The sequence below is a fragment of the Equus przewalskii genome, chromosome 25 (genome assembly GCF_037783145.1).
Source record: "Equus przewalskii isolate Varuska chromosome 25, EquPr2, whole genome shotgun sequence".
Lineage (NCBI taxonomy): Eukaryota > Metazoa > Chordata > Mammalia > Perissodactyla > Equidae > Equus > Equus przewalskii.
Genome location: NC_091855.1, coordinates 20,854,498 through 20,866,964, shown reverse-complemented (window position 1 = coordinate 20,866,964; position 12,467 = coordinate 20,854,498). Strand labels below are relative to the sequence as shown.

The window sequence follows — 12,467 nt, the reverse complement described above, 5'->3', positions numbered from 1 at the left end:
AGCTGGGACACAAATACCTATTTGTACACCCATGTTAACAGCAATATTAACAACAGCCAAAAGGCAAAAGCAACCCAAGCATCCACTGACAGATGAATCTATAAACAAAATGTGGTATATCCATACAAAGGAGTATTATTCAGCTTTAGAATGGAAGGAAATTCTGACACATTACAACACGGATGATGCTTGAAGATATTATGCTAAATGAAATAAGTCAGTCACAAAAGGACAAACACTGCATGATTCCACTTATATGAGGTACCTAGAGTAGTCAAATTCACAGAGACAGAATGTCGAATGGTGGTTGCCAGGGGCTGGGAGAGGGAGAATGGGGAGTTATTTTTTAAAGGGCACAGAGTTTTAGTTTTGAAAGATGAAAAGTTCTGGAAGAAGATGGTGGTGATGGTTGCACAATAATGTGATGTACAGTCGTCCCTCCCTTATCCGTGGTTTCACTTTCCACAGTTTCAGTCACCCGCGGTCAACTGTGGTTCAAAAATATTAAATGGAAAATTCCAGAAATAAACAATTCATAAGTTTTAAATTGTATGCTGTTCTGAGTAGCATGATGAAATCTTGCACCATCCTGCGCTGTCCTGCTCTGTCCTGCCCAGGACGTGAATCATCCCTTTGTCCAGTGTATCTATGCTGTATATGATACCCACTTATTAGTCACTTAGTAACTGTCTGTTAACAGTATCTTGTTACAGAATATTGTTATAATTGTTCTGTTTTATTACTAGTTATTGTTGTTAATCTCTTACTGCGTCTAATTTATAAATTAAACTATCATAGGTAGGTATGTATAGGAAAAAACACAGTATATGTATGGTTCGGTACTCTCTGTGGTTTCAGGCATCCACTGGGGGTCTTGGAATGTACCCCCTCCAAACAAGGGGGGACCACTGTACTTAACGCTACTGAACTGTACACTTAAAACTGTAAATTTTATGTTATGTGTATTTTACCACAATTAAAAAAGAATTTTTTTTAAATGGTATATGACTTCTGAGGCTAGGTCATAAAAGACATTGCGGCTTCTGTCTTTCTCTTGAGTCATTCATTCTGGAGGAACCCAGCTGCTAGAAGTCCACGTGGTGAGGAACGGAGGCCTCCCGCCCACGTCCAGCATGAACTCAGCATCCACGTGAGAGTGAGCTACCACGGAAGCGCATCCTCCAGCCTGGGGCAAACCTTCAGACGACTGCAGCCCTCGTGGCTGCTATCTGAACTGCAACCTCATGAAAGAGCCTGAGCCAGAATCACCCAATTAAGCTGCTCCTCAATTCATGACCCACAGAAAGTGAGATAACAAATGTTTGTTTTAAGCCACTAAATTTTGAGATAATTTGTTCTACAGCTAGATGACTAATGCAATTACTTAGATAACAAACTTTTAAAAGAAAAGAAAAATTAGCTTTAAAACATTATCATATCAAAGTGGCTTGATATCCTACCACAGCATATATCAGGGTGCATTATCATGATGGTCTGCTGCTGGACTACAATGCATCGCTTCACTAAAGCCTTAAGAGAGAGATTCTCAACCGTTCTGTACTGAGAAGACTTCTCAAGTTTGTAAAGTTTGATATATTTTAATACAGCGTTACAGCCATGTCTATCAGATGACTGGTGCTGAGCTGGCCGGATCCTGCTGCATGGAGAAGAGCAAGGTATATTTGCAATATGTAAGAGGGGAAATGTAACACCAAGATGGCACCAAATACAGACTGTGTGTTTATTAGAATATGAAGAAACTTCTCCTTGTGAATATATTAGAGTCTAGTCAGGGCAATAAATAAATAAGACTGTTCAAATAGCCACATAGTTCTGAAGAATGACCCAGTGAGGAAGACACCTCCAGCAGTTTAATGGACCCTGTGAGATACTGCTCTTCTTTAATATTAATTCCACCGGGTGTAATTCACTGGGTTGAGTATTCTTTTGAGTCTTTTACTTCCTTCAAGTGTGCTGAGCAAAGTTCTAACACGTGGAAGTGTGTTGCAAACACAAAAAGGGTGACAACTGCTGCCATAGCAGGTTTTTGACCAGCTTAGTGTTAGGGTTCCTTTCTAGAGGAAGCTGAAGCTCAGATCCTAAAGAAGGCAAGCATGTTGAGTTGTGGCTCTGGTTAAAAGAGAAAGTCTTGACTTGATCTGTCTAAATTTTTCAGGTGCCCAAAACAGGCATTAGTTAAAGAGCTGTCCAGGTGGGAAGTCCGGTCTGTGATTACGAACCTAGGTATTTAAATTCATTCAGCAAACATTAAATTAGTGGATACTATGTGTCAGATACTGCACTAAGGGACAGGAGTATAAAGATGTATAAGTCTTGACCTCAAAGGAGGTGGTAGAGGAAAAACATGAAAATCTAATCATAACACAATGTAAACGCTACAGGTAATGGCAAGCAGGCTGCCTCTGCATGGGATGGTGGTAGAAGGTGCACAGAGTAAGGGTGAGAGTTGGGTTGGATCTGGAATGACAAAAAGAATTTGCCAGATATGAATGGGGAAGGGAAAGACAGTGGAAATATTAAGTATAAAGACCCAGAAATGTTAAAACAAACAAAGAAACAATTTTCCTGACTTCTTCAGTTGACATTAATTAAAAGAATAGACAATGGGATAAAACCCCCTTAGCATGGCCTATCAGGCACTTTAACTTTCCCATCTCATCCTCAGCCATTCCCTACTCGCACGCCATGCTCCCCTAACACTGCACTCAGGGATGCTCTTCTAGGCATCTCCACTTTCACACAAGTCTGCCATTTTCACTTAGTTAAAAAACAATAATCCATCCTTTGCAAAGTCTAGTCTGGTCTTCCTCTGATAAAACTTATTCCTTGAGGCCCCAAGATGCCTTTTATCGGTATGCTTTTTGTACTGTGACTGTTCTTCACAGTGACTCTTTCTTACCCACTGGACCAACCATTAAGGCCATGAGTTCATCACTCTGGTCTTTGTCTACCCAGAGCCTGGCAACATCACATTCATGCAATGTTTGCTGAAAGAACAAATACATGAATAAATGAAGATTCCTCTCTCTGGGGCAGTCCTTTGTTCCACCCGAAGGGAAACTAAAACAAATAAAAAACAAATAGAAAGCAAATGTAGTAAAAGATTAACATTCTCATATAAATTGATTTAAAAAAAGAAACCTCCAGTAAAAAAAAAAAAAAAGATCTAGGTCTGACCAGCTTCCATGACCTGCCAACACCTCAACTTGGGCTTGTCTGCTGTTTGTAATCTAGTTAGAGGAGAAGTGAGAGGAGTTAGAGCCATCAAATGAAAATTTCATTGAGCAGAGAATCAGAAGCCCTGGGTTTCAGTCCTTACTTTACCACCAGGTAGGCACGAGAATTTGCACAATCCACTGAACTTCTCTGGGTCTCAATTTTTAATACCTGTAAAACAGGATATCGATAGATGAAGTGAAAATGTTTACACTAATTCTCACCTACTGAGCACTTACTCTGTGGTAGGCACTGTATAAAAGTGCTTTTCTTATGTCATTTAGCTTTTATTTGCTCCTTAGAACATCCCTAGAAAGGGGGCATTTCATGCTCACTTAGAGATAAGGAGAGTAGGTTCAAAGAACCTGCCCCAGGCAACAAGCAAGTGTAAGCGGCTAACAAAAGGAGGGATCCAAATTAGTCTGTCTCTAAAGCACAGACTCTCAAACACTAGGCTACAACATTTAAATGTAAGATCTTAGACATTCTAAAATAAAAGAATTTGGACCTTCTCAAGCCATATGATAGCACTGAAAACTGGCAGTGCTTGTTTATCTACTTTCTCTGAGGAGATGCCTTAAGGTGATGGGGACTGGGCGACAGGCATGTGGAGAAGCACCAAACACAAGAGTCTTCAAAGGGGGAGCAGCCTTTCTGGAAGAAAGGTCTGAGCGCAGAGAAAGAAAGACAACGCAGGAGGAGATGACACGGAAAGCGGGGATTGAGGGGACAGCCCGGCAGAAAAGCAGGGAGGGGGAAACAGGAAGGGACCCCAGCCGTGCTGCTGATGAAGATGCAGTGCTGGGCGGGGGAGAACGATGAAGGGGCCCAGTGCTCTTGATGGGCAGAGCTGTAGGGGACAGGTGGCCATGCTGAGGAGAGAAGGGTCCACCAGGATGGCAATTCTAGCCCGAAGTGGGAAAGGAGATGGGACAACCTTGCTTCTCCAAGAACTGAGGGGGTTAAAACAGAGAGCTCAGCCTGGGCCTGAGGGGAGAAGAAGGGGGAGACTAGTAACAAAAACAATGACCCCACAGGTCTGAAAGGAAGAACCTGCAGACTGAAAAAGAAGTGATGACAGAGAGTGCCTGGAATGGACCATTTAACGCTTTAAACCTGTGCCAAGCTGAGTAATGTGGGACTGAACTTGTGATTTACTTCAACTCTGGGAGAGATTAGTCTGTGTATCATCAGCAGCATAAACAAACATTACTATTTTACAGTGAGAAGTGTTATTAATATTGAAAATACCTAATCATGTGCAGTACTTTAAAGTTTACAAAGCACGTTCACGCACATGAGCTCATCAAACTCCCACAACAGCCCAGGCTTCATCATTTCCACATGGCCAAATTAGGCTGACGTCTTGTCAAAGGATTTACTCCAAGTGAGAAGTTCTACGTGGACCTGAGACTGGCACCTGGGTCTTCCCATCCCTGGTCCAGGCTTCTCTGTATAGGAATAAAATACAGCCTTTGGATTTAAATGACTTATATCTCAGGAGAGAAAGAACGAAGGCATAAGAGATAATTAGACAAGGGAGCATAGACTATACTCCAAAAGAGTAGAGTTCAGAGGAAGGAGCAAATTTGGGGGTAGATGGAAAAGGTGTGAGGTGACTGTGGACGGGACGGAGAAAGGGATTAGGAAGCAGGGAAGCAGGGAAGCAGAGGAAGCTCGAGTGTGGTTCCAGAGGGCACTCTTCCCACCCAGTCCCTCTCCTTCAGCAGAGCACTTGCAAGTGCAATCATTTAACAAATATTTACGTTGACATTGTGCTAAATGCTGAGCATTCAATGGTGAACAAGATCTACATTGAAGAAATTTACTCCAAGACCAAAGTGTCAGGGTTGCTTGGTGGGTGGCATCATCTGTCCTTTTGGAAAAGGGAGATGTTCTATTCCCAGAGGGATGCCCCAATCCATGGGAGAAACATAGGAGCTCCAGTTTTAAAAACTCACTACTTTCCCAAAATAGAAGAGGACTCTGTTAGCCTCTCCTTTGGCAGGTGATCAGAAAGGGTCAGAGCTGAAAAGGGAAGAGGGAGCATGAAAGTGGCTATTTCACAGCAGAGTCAAAGTAAAAAGAAAAAGCAAGAGGGTTGTGTTTAGCAACTTACTTCACAATTTTATATTTACCCTCCCAACATCCAAGCTCCATTGTATATACTATGCACATATAGTAAAGAAAAAATGTGATATGAGAACACAGTGAGAGAGTCTGCGAAGTGCTGAAACAGCATACCTGGCAGCTGCTAAAACAAAACTTCAAAGATTTGGCTTCTTTGAAAAGCCATCAAGCAGGACCCCACCCACTCCCCCTGCTAGCCACAGCTTCCCTGGGAGCTAGTACACGTAACCACTTCCGCATGTTTGGCTCTGTTCCCCAGGGCTATAGCAGCTCCATTAACGAGTCAGAGCTGCCAGCCAAGCAGGTGGGGGGATGAGGGCTGGGAGAGTGTAGGGATGCGAGACCTCTCCCCAGTATTCAGCCATGGGCATATCTCAGTAAATAAAACGATAATCCTGATCTGCTTAAAAAGCCCCTACCCCTCAGTCAGTTCAGATCTGATTGGTTAGAGACTTGTAACACAGAAGCTCTGGGCTTTTGAGATTCCCAAGGCATTAGAATATGCACCTCCTAGCACCACAAATTAGTTCAAGAACAGCATCTGTGGTAAATCTCTAGCTCTAAACAAAAGAGGCCTGACATCGACAGAAGAGCCTAAGAGGATAATCAAGAATATGCCTTTCTTAGAAACGCATTCCTTTGTATTTTTTTAATCCACTAACCAAATTTGGGTCTTTATCACATCTTCTGGGTCAACCATCTAGTCCTGCACTGCCCAATATGGTAGCCACGAGCCACACTGGCTTCTGAGTATTTGAAATGTGGCTAGTATGACTGAGGAATGAATTTTTCATTTTATTTACTTTTAATTAATTTAAATTTAAATATCCACACGTGGCTTGTGGCTACCATATTGGTCAGCATTGATCTAGTCACTTATTCACCAAATATTTACTGAGCACTTTGTACAGGGAACTATAAGGATAGAAAGATGTGTAAGACTTGGTCTCTGCCTTCAAAAAGCTTGCAATCTAATATGGGAGGTAAGACAAGTACATAAACAATCACAATATAAGGAGGAGTGCTAAGTGTCATAGCAGAGATAGATGATATTAGAACCTGGAGAAGGGAGATGGTGGCCTGACATTATACATTCCCCATGCTAACCACTCAAGTAGGAGATGCCAGTAAGTCTATCAAACAAAGGACAGTGAGGAGAGAGGAACAACTATAAAGAACACCAAAAAGCTGAAACACCACAGAAACACATTTTCAGCAAATACTACAACTTATTAGTCAACCAATGAGAGAAGGCTGGAGTAAAGAGACAGCTATTCCACGCTGGGCTGTCAAAGATGGCAGACGCCCCTTCACTCTTAAGTATCTTCTAGCAGTAGCTCTTAAGACTCCTGTGGGTTAGGTGGACTGGGGAGAAGAATGGTAGAAGGAAGGTTCTCTGCCTTTTCCTCTTCTCCCACACCCTGCCCAGACTGGGGAGAGCCTTTTGCTTGCAGGGCACTTTCAATTTTGGGTAACTATAAAGAACTGAATAGGGTCCAAAAAGCAGTAAGGACCTGATAACTTGGGAAAAGGGGTGTGTGAGCCCTAAACACAATGAAGAAGAAACACGACTTTCTTCCTAGTGTTCGGTTCACCAGGATAGGAAGAGTCACAAAGATCCATCCTCTAGGAATTAAAATCATGCACTTAGCCAGAGCTTCCTCTGAACTTTACCTTTGAGGAACATGAGTGCAGTAGAGAAGGAATAGAAGGAAGAGAAATTCTCGTGACATCTGCTTGGGAGATCAGGAAAGACCGCAGAAAGGCTGAGTTGAGCTGAGCCCTGTAGGAAAAAGGGGCTTGGATGTGTGAAAATGTAGGTGAGGAGCAGGGTGTTCATTCATTCTTTTATTTAATATTTGTTCTACTGTTTACCAAGGCACTGGGATATAATAGTAAGACAACCTACACTTTTGTGAACGAGTGACGGTAAGTAAACAGTAAGCTAACAGGGTAAGTGCTATAGAATGGTATATGCAAGAACGTAGTGATGGGAAAATATACTGATTTCTGATCCACTGAGTTTGGCTGGAGCTGAACATGTGAAGAATAAAACTGGAAAGGTAGATTGGCCAGACGCACGTGTTTATCTTGAAAATCAGCCCAAGTTATTTTTTGTTTTTCTTTTTGTTTTGTGGTACATTAGAAGATCTTTTTATTTCTTCCCTAAAAATTGTTTTAATTAACAAAATTAAGAAAATATCAATAAAGAAAATCTTTAGAGGAAATAAAACCAATGAGAAAGACTTAGACTTGAGAGGGAGAAGCCCAGTTGTGCTATAGCCCCAAGCTGCATTCTCCAAATTATACTTATCAGTAAGAAAGTCACTATTTTGCTATGTCTGATTTTTTTCTATAATTTAGTTGTGAACTGGAGGAAGGCAGAAAGTATGATTAATGATGCTTTGTGAGGGCCCAAACCAACTTCTAGACCTTTTAGTTATATGAAGTGAAAAATCTTCTTTACAGTTAGAGCCATGCTGATTTCAGTTTCTATCACTTGAAACTCAAACGTGTTTTGACTAATACATTATTTCTAACAGAAACACTTTGCTTCAGCCAGACTGGTTCCCATTCACTGTCCCTTGAACATGCCTTAGACACCTTGTACCTCATCTTTTTTCCTTCACTTATCTGTAGCCTGTACATAATCCAGGAGTGGATTAAACCCTTCCTTTGCAAAGCCCTATCTTTTCATCCATCTTTATACCTTTTCTAAATTGTGAACCCTTCTCAAACCATATGCCCCTTTTTAATCACTCACTTTGTATTTCACATACAAAAAACAAGTAAACATACAGGGCAGTATTCTCTAGACTACCCTGCTGAAGAGTCAACTCTAACTCAGCAGGAGTGTGGGTCACATTTCTTTGATCCTCTCATAGATCCTCGCATAGTGTCAAGCACAAAGTAAATGTGCAATTATCTCTTCATTAATGTTAGCCTCTTTGCCTATCCAAGCCCCATGTGCCCTTCCAGATTCAGCTCACACCCCTTTCTGTTCTGTGACATTTTTGCCACCTTCTCCAGTCATGGATCACTATCTCCTCTGAACTCATCCCACTTACAGCACAATCCTCTTATTCAACAATTAAGCAATACTACTTTACAGTACTTGCATTAACAATTTAAATGACTGTTGACTTTCCTCCTTGAGGGTAGAGACCCTGTCCACTACCTCCTTTGGACTTCAGCCCAGTGCCTTGCATGTAGGAGATATTCAGCAAATGTGTGTGAACTTTTCGGGGATAATATTGTTTTAACAACTACCAGATGAAGCCATTTCCCAGCTGGAACATTACTTATTACCAGTTTCACCTTTCCTCTTTTTCAAATATTTCAATATAGTAAATATTTGGTGAAAAGGTAACAAAACTTTTCTTTTGGGGGCTTGTATTTCAAATGTCAGTGTTGGGTTCAAGCAGCTAGCGAGATATTTGAGAGCACTAATAATACAGGCAGATTCTTTCATCTACTCAGTTTTCCTTGGTGCAGCCCAGTTTCAGAAGAACATAATTTGATTTCCTCTAGCCTTTAAGTACGTGCCATTTATTACCTCCCTTTATGGTTTCTTTACCAGCTCTGCCAGAAAGCCTGGTATTCTCACCTAAATCCTTCTAGACTGTAGTCACATACTGAGATGCACGCATATATCATTTTTATCACAGAAAGATGATAAAACTTATTTTTAAGAATCAGGCCAAACCTCGTATTGATTATTGGCTTTAAAGCTAAATTAATACAAGTCTTAGCCTGATAATTCATGAAAACCAAACAACATGCCTTCACCGCCTCTGAAGCATAAGAAGAGTCCAATTAAGACAAGAGTTCTACTGTTACTTATTATGAACACCCAACCCTGACATAGGATGTGACATTCTGAATTCCTACGCTCTCATATACTGCCTGTCTCCCAACTCCAGCCTTACTCACATCTCCCAAAGAACATTTGACACCATATTTAAACGACCTTTTAAGTTTTGCTTCTCTTGGTTATCTTTCTTTAGGAGTATTTTGATGGTTTGTAATAAAAATTTTAACATACAGACCGTATTTCACAATAAAAATAATGTAGACCTCAGTACTGTCATTAGGTTTAACTGCTTCCCCACTGTAACACTGTATGACACCACACGTGGGTGACGCTCAGTGGTAACCGAACTAGTGCTACCTACGTGTTGTGGCAATACCACATCCCAAGCAAGCCTAATGTCACGTTTCTCTTTTTTCTGGAAAGGAGACTAAGAGAACCTACATGAAAACCAGAACCTACACCAAAACTTTGCTCCTCAAAATGGCTGCAAGGACGAAAAAACCTTTACTCCTTTTCAGATGCTACAAGTCTATTCTTTTAATAAAACATAGACACTGGGAGTTGTTTTCCTTTTAGCCTCTTAAATCCTAGAAATTTAAAAAGTAAGGCATTGATTTCTCAGTTGTACGTGGTCAGTAACACGCTGAGAGTCTCTCAGCAGAAAGATATGCAGCAGGGTAGGATGGGGTCTTCAGCTGAAGGTTCGGGAAAGCCAGCTGGTAGTCCTTCTAAATTTGCTGAGTCAACATTAAGCAGGCTTTAAAAATGGATCATCGATGTTTCTCTCCAGGAGTCAGAAGGAAAGACAGAGTGTTTCTTCACCATTGTGATTCTTTCCAAGCTCTTTTAAGGCTGGTAAACAGAGTTAATTTGGAAACACAGAAGACAACAGAAAAACCATGTGAGAATTAAACTGAATTATGAAATAAGTAACTCTGATCTAATTTCCTAATTCTAGAAAAGGAGTCTCATTCAGCTTAGTACATAGATTTTTGTCATTCAGGCCTCTTAAAACCAAAATAATCATCAATTGTGGATAGATATAAAATTACAAAGCGAACAGTTAAATAAGATAGAGTTTTGCCTCTAACAATGATTCTGTGTGTGTATGCATGTGTGAACGCACGCGTGTGTGTTAATCCTAAGGAAAAGCAAGGTGGTTTATCTTTAACACTTTGTGAGGGAGGGGAACAGCCAGATTAAACTGGAAAATGCTACACTGGCGAATCACAAAGCAAGCTGCATTTCAATTTGTATTGCAGATAAGAAAAGATCCACTTCTTTCACTCCTGATACTAGGCCCAAACGTTCTCAAACTTACCTTGCCTAGGCCCTGGTATGATGTCCAGCTAGCTATTTTTGACACATTTCCTAAGTTTACTAACATTCCTTCAACAGGCAAAAGCCCAATCATTCTGGCCTTCGCACAAACACCTATGGCACTCAACTCTCTTGGTGAATGAGGAACTGTAGAATCTGTCACAGAGCTTGAACTGACACACAGCATAACCCCTGAGAGGTTATGTGCCTGGCTGAGTGAGAAAAGCAGCAGAGGAATTTCAGATAGAAGTAAAGGCCTTTATCACTCATGTGCCAGAGAAATATTTTACAAAAGAAGGAGGACTGGTGCGAGCTGAGACTCAGGAGGAGGAAAGTCAGGCAAACTTTACGGGAAAGAAGGAAGGAGAATAAGGAGTGAAATATCACTTCTCCAGAACTTTGAACGTGAAAGAGTTTCTTTTCTTCTTTTCAGGCCCCCCAAAAAGTTGTTTCTTTTTGTGATTGTGCTCTTTGGCTAGAGAGTGTTGTTTATATAACAGGATAAAGTACAAAATTATAAGCTCCAAACTCCTCCAGAGAAAAGCTCTCCCAAAGCTCGACCCCCGGGATGGATGGAAAATCTGAGTGTTTACTGGCTGGAACATCGGGCTGCAATGGAAATTTCAACATTCAGAAGAAGATAGCAGAGAGGAAGGGCCTGGCGAGTAGAAAGAAGTCACCCTTCCACAAAGGGGTCAAACAAAAGGAAGAGTCTCCTGTGGCCCCACTCTGAGGCCTTCCCTTCCTCAGCTGGGAAGCCGCCTCTCTAACTCAGGCCCAGGAGCCCAATGCACACGGGTAAGGGCCAGTTTCCCCGAAACTAGATAAGACAGTAAGTGGTGTAGCAATACTGTATCCCAAGCAAGTCCAATTTTAAGTTTCTCCTCTTTTTTTTCTGGAAGGGGAAATAAATATTATCAAGAACCTACACCAAAACCAGGCACTATACCGGCTACTTTCACACACACAACTCAATTCAATCTTCTAATAACTTAATGAGGTAGGTATTATTATCTGCATTTTTCAGCAGATAGGGAATTGTGGCTCAGAAAAGCTAAGTAACTTGTCCACAGTCACATACTCAGTAAGGCAAACCAGGTTCTGTCTGACCCTAAAGTCCCTTCTCTTTTCATGACACTATGCCATCTTCCTCACAGGGGCAGGTGGCCCCCTTATCTACAAAGTTAACATACTTTTAAAGAAATAGAAGCATTTTAAGACTAAGTTCAGAATAATTCCCTTACACAGAGGCAGAAGATAGAAGCAAAACCTTGCCATTTTGGTCACTGAATAATTTTTGCAGAACTACGGGGCTCTCTTTTAAATCCTTACATACTCCTCCTCTTCTTTTTTTATTGTGGTAAAAAAAAAGCATAACTTTAAAAAGAAAGTATTGCTACCCCCCCCCCCCCAAAAAGAAGCATAACTTTAAATTTACCTTTTTTTTTTTGAGGAAGATTAGCCCTGAGCCAACATCTGCCACCAATTCTCCTCTTTTTTGCTGAGGAAGACTGGCCCTGAGCTAACATCCGGGCCCATCTTCCTCTACTTTATATGCGGAATGCCTGCCACAGCATGGCTTGCCAAGCGGTGCCATGTCCGAACCTGGGATCCGAACTGGCGAACCCCAGGCTGCCAAGAAGCGGAACGTGTGCACTTAACCGCTGTGCCAGCAGGCCGGACCCTTAACCATTTTTATGTGTACAGTTCAGTAGTGTTAAGTATATTCACACATTGTGCAACAGATCTCTAGAACTTTTTCATCTTGCAAAACTGAAACTCTATAGCAGTCAACATTAATCCTCCCTCCCTCCTTTTCCCAGCCCTTGGCAACCATCTTTCTACTTTCTGCTTCTATGATTTCGACTACTTTAGATACTTCATAAGAGTGGAAATATACAATTTTGTCCTTTTGTGACTGCCTTGTTTCACTCAATGTAATGTCCTCCAGGTTCGCCCATGTTGT

At 41.4% G+C, this 12,467-nt stretch overlaps 1 protein-coding gene across 50 annotated transcripts in view; it reads right to left on the bottom strand.

Moving 5' to 3' along the window:
* TTLL5 (tubulin tyrosine ligase like 5) overlaps positions 1-12,467 on the bottom strand; it is a 280,660-nt gene that overhangs the window by 116,341 nt on the left and 151,852 nt on the right. For 10 of the 50 annotated variants that reach the window (XM_070593637.1, XM_070593644.1, XM_070593636.1 and 7 more), the window contains one exon: positions 9,693-10,033. The exons of the other annotated variants lie outside the window; for them this stretch is intronic. In XM_070593637.1, the coding sequence (XP_070449738.1) occupies positions 10,000-10,033 (34 nt within the window). In that variant the 3' untranslated portion in view covers positions 9,693-9,999. Of the gene's footprint in view, positions 1-9,692; positions 10,034-12,467 lie in introns of those variants that run through there. 50 annotated transcript variants of the gene reach the window in all.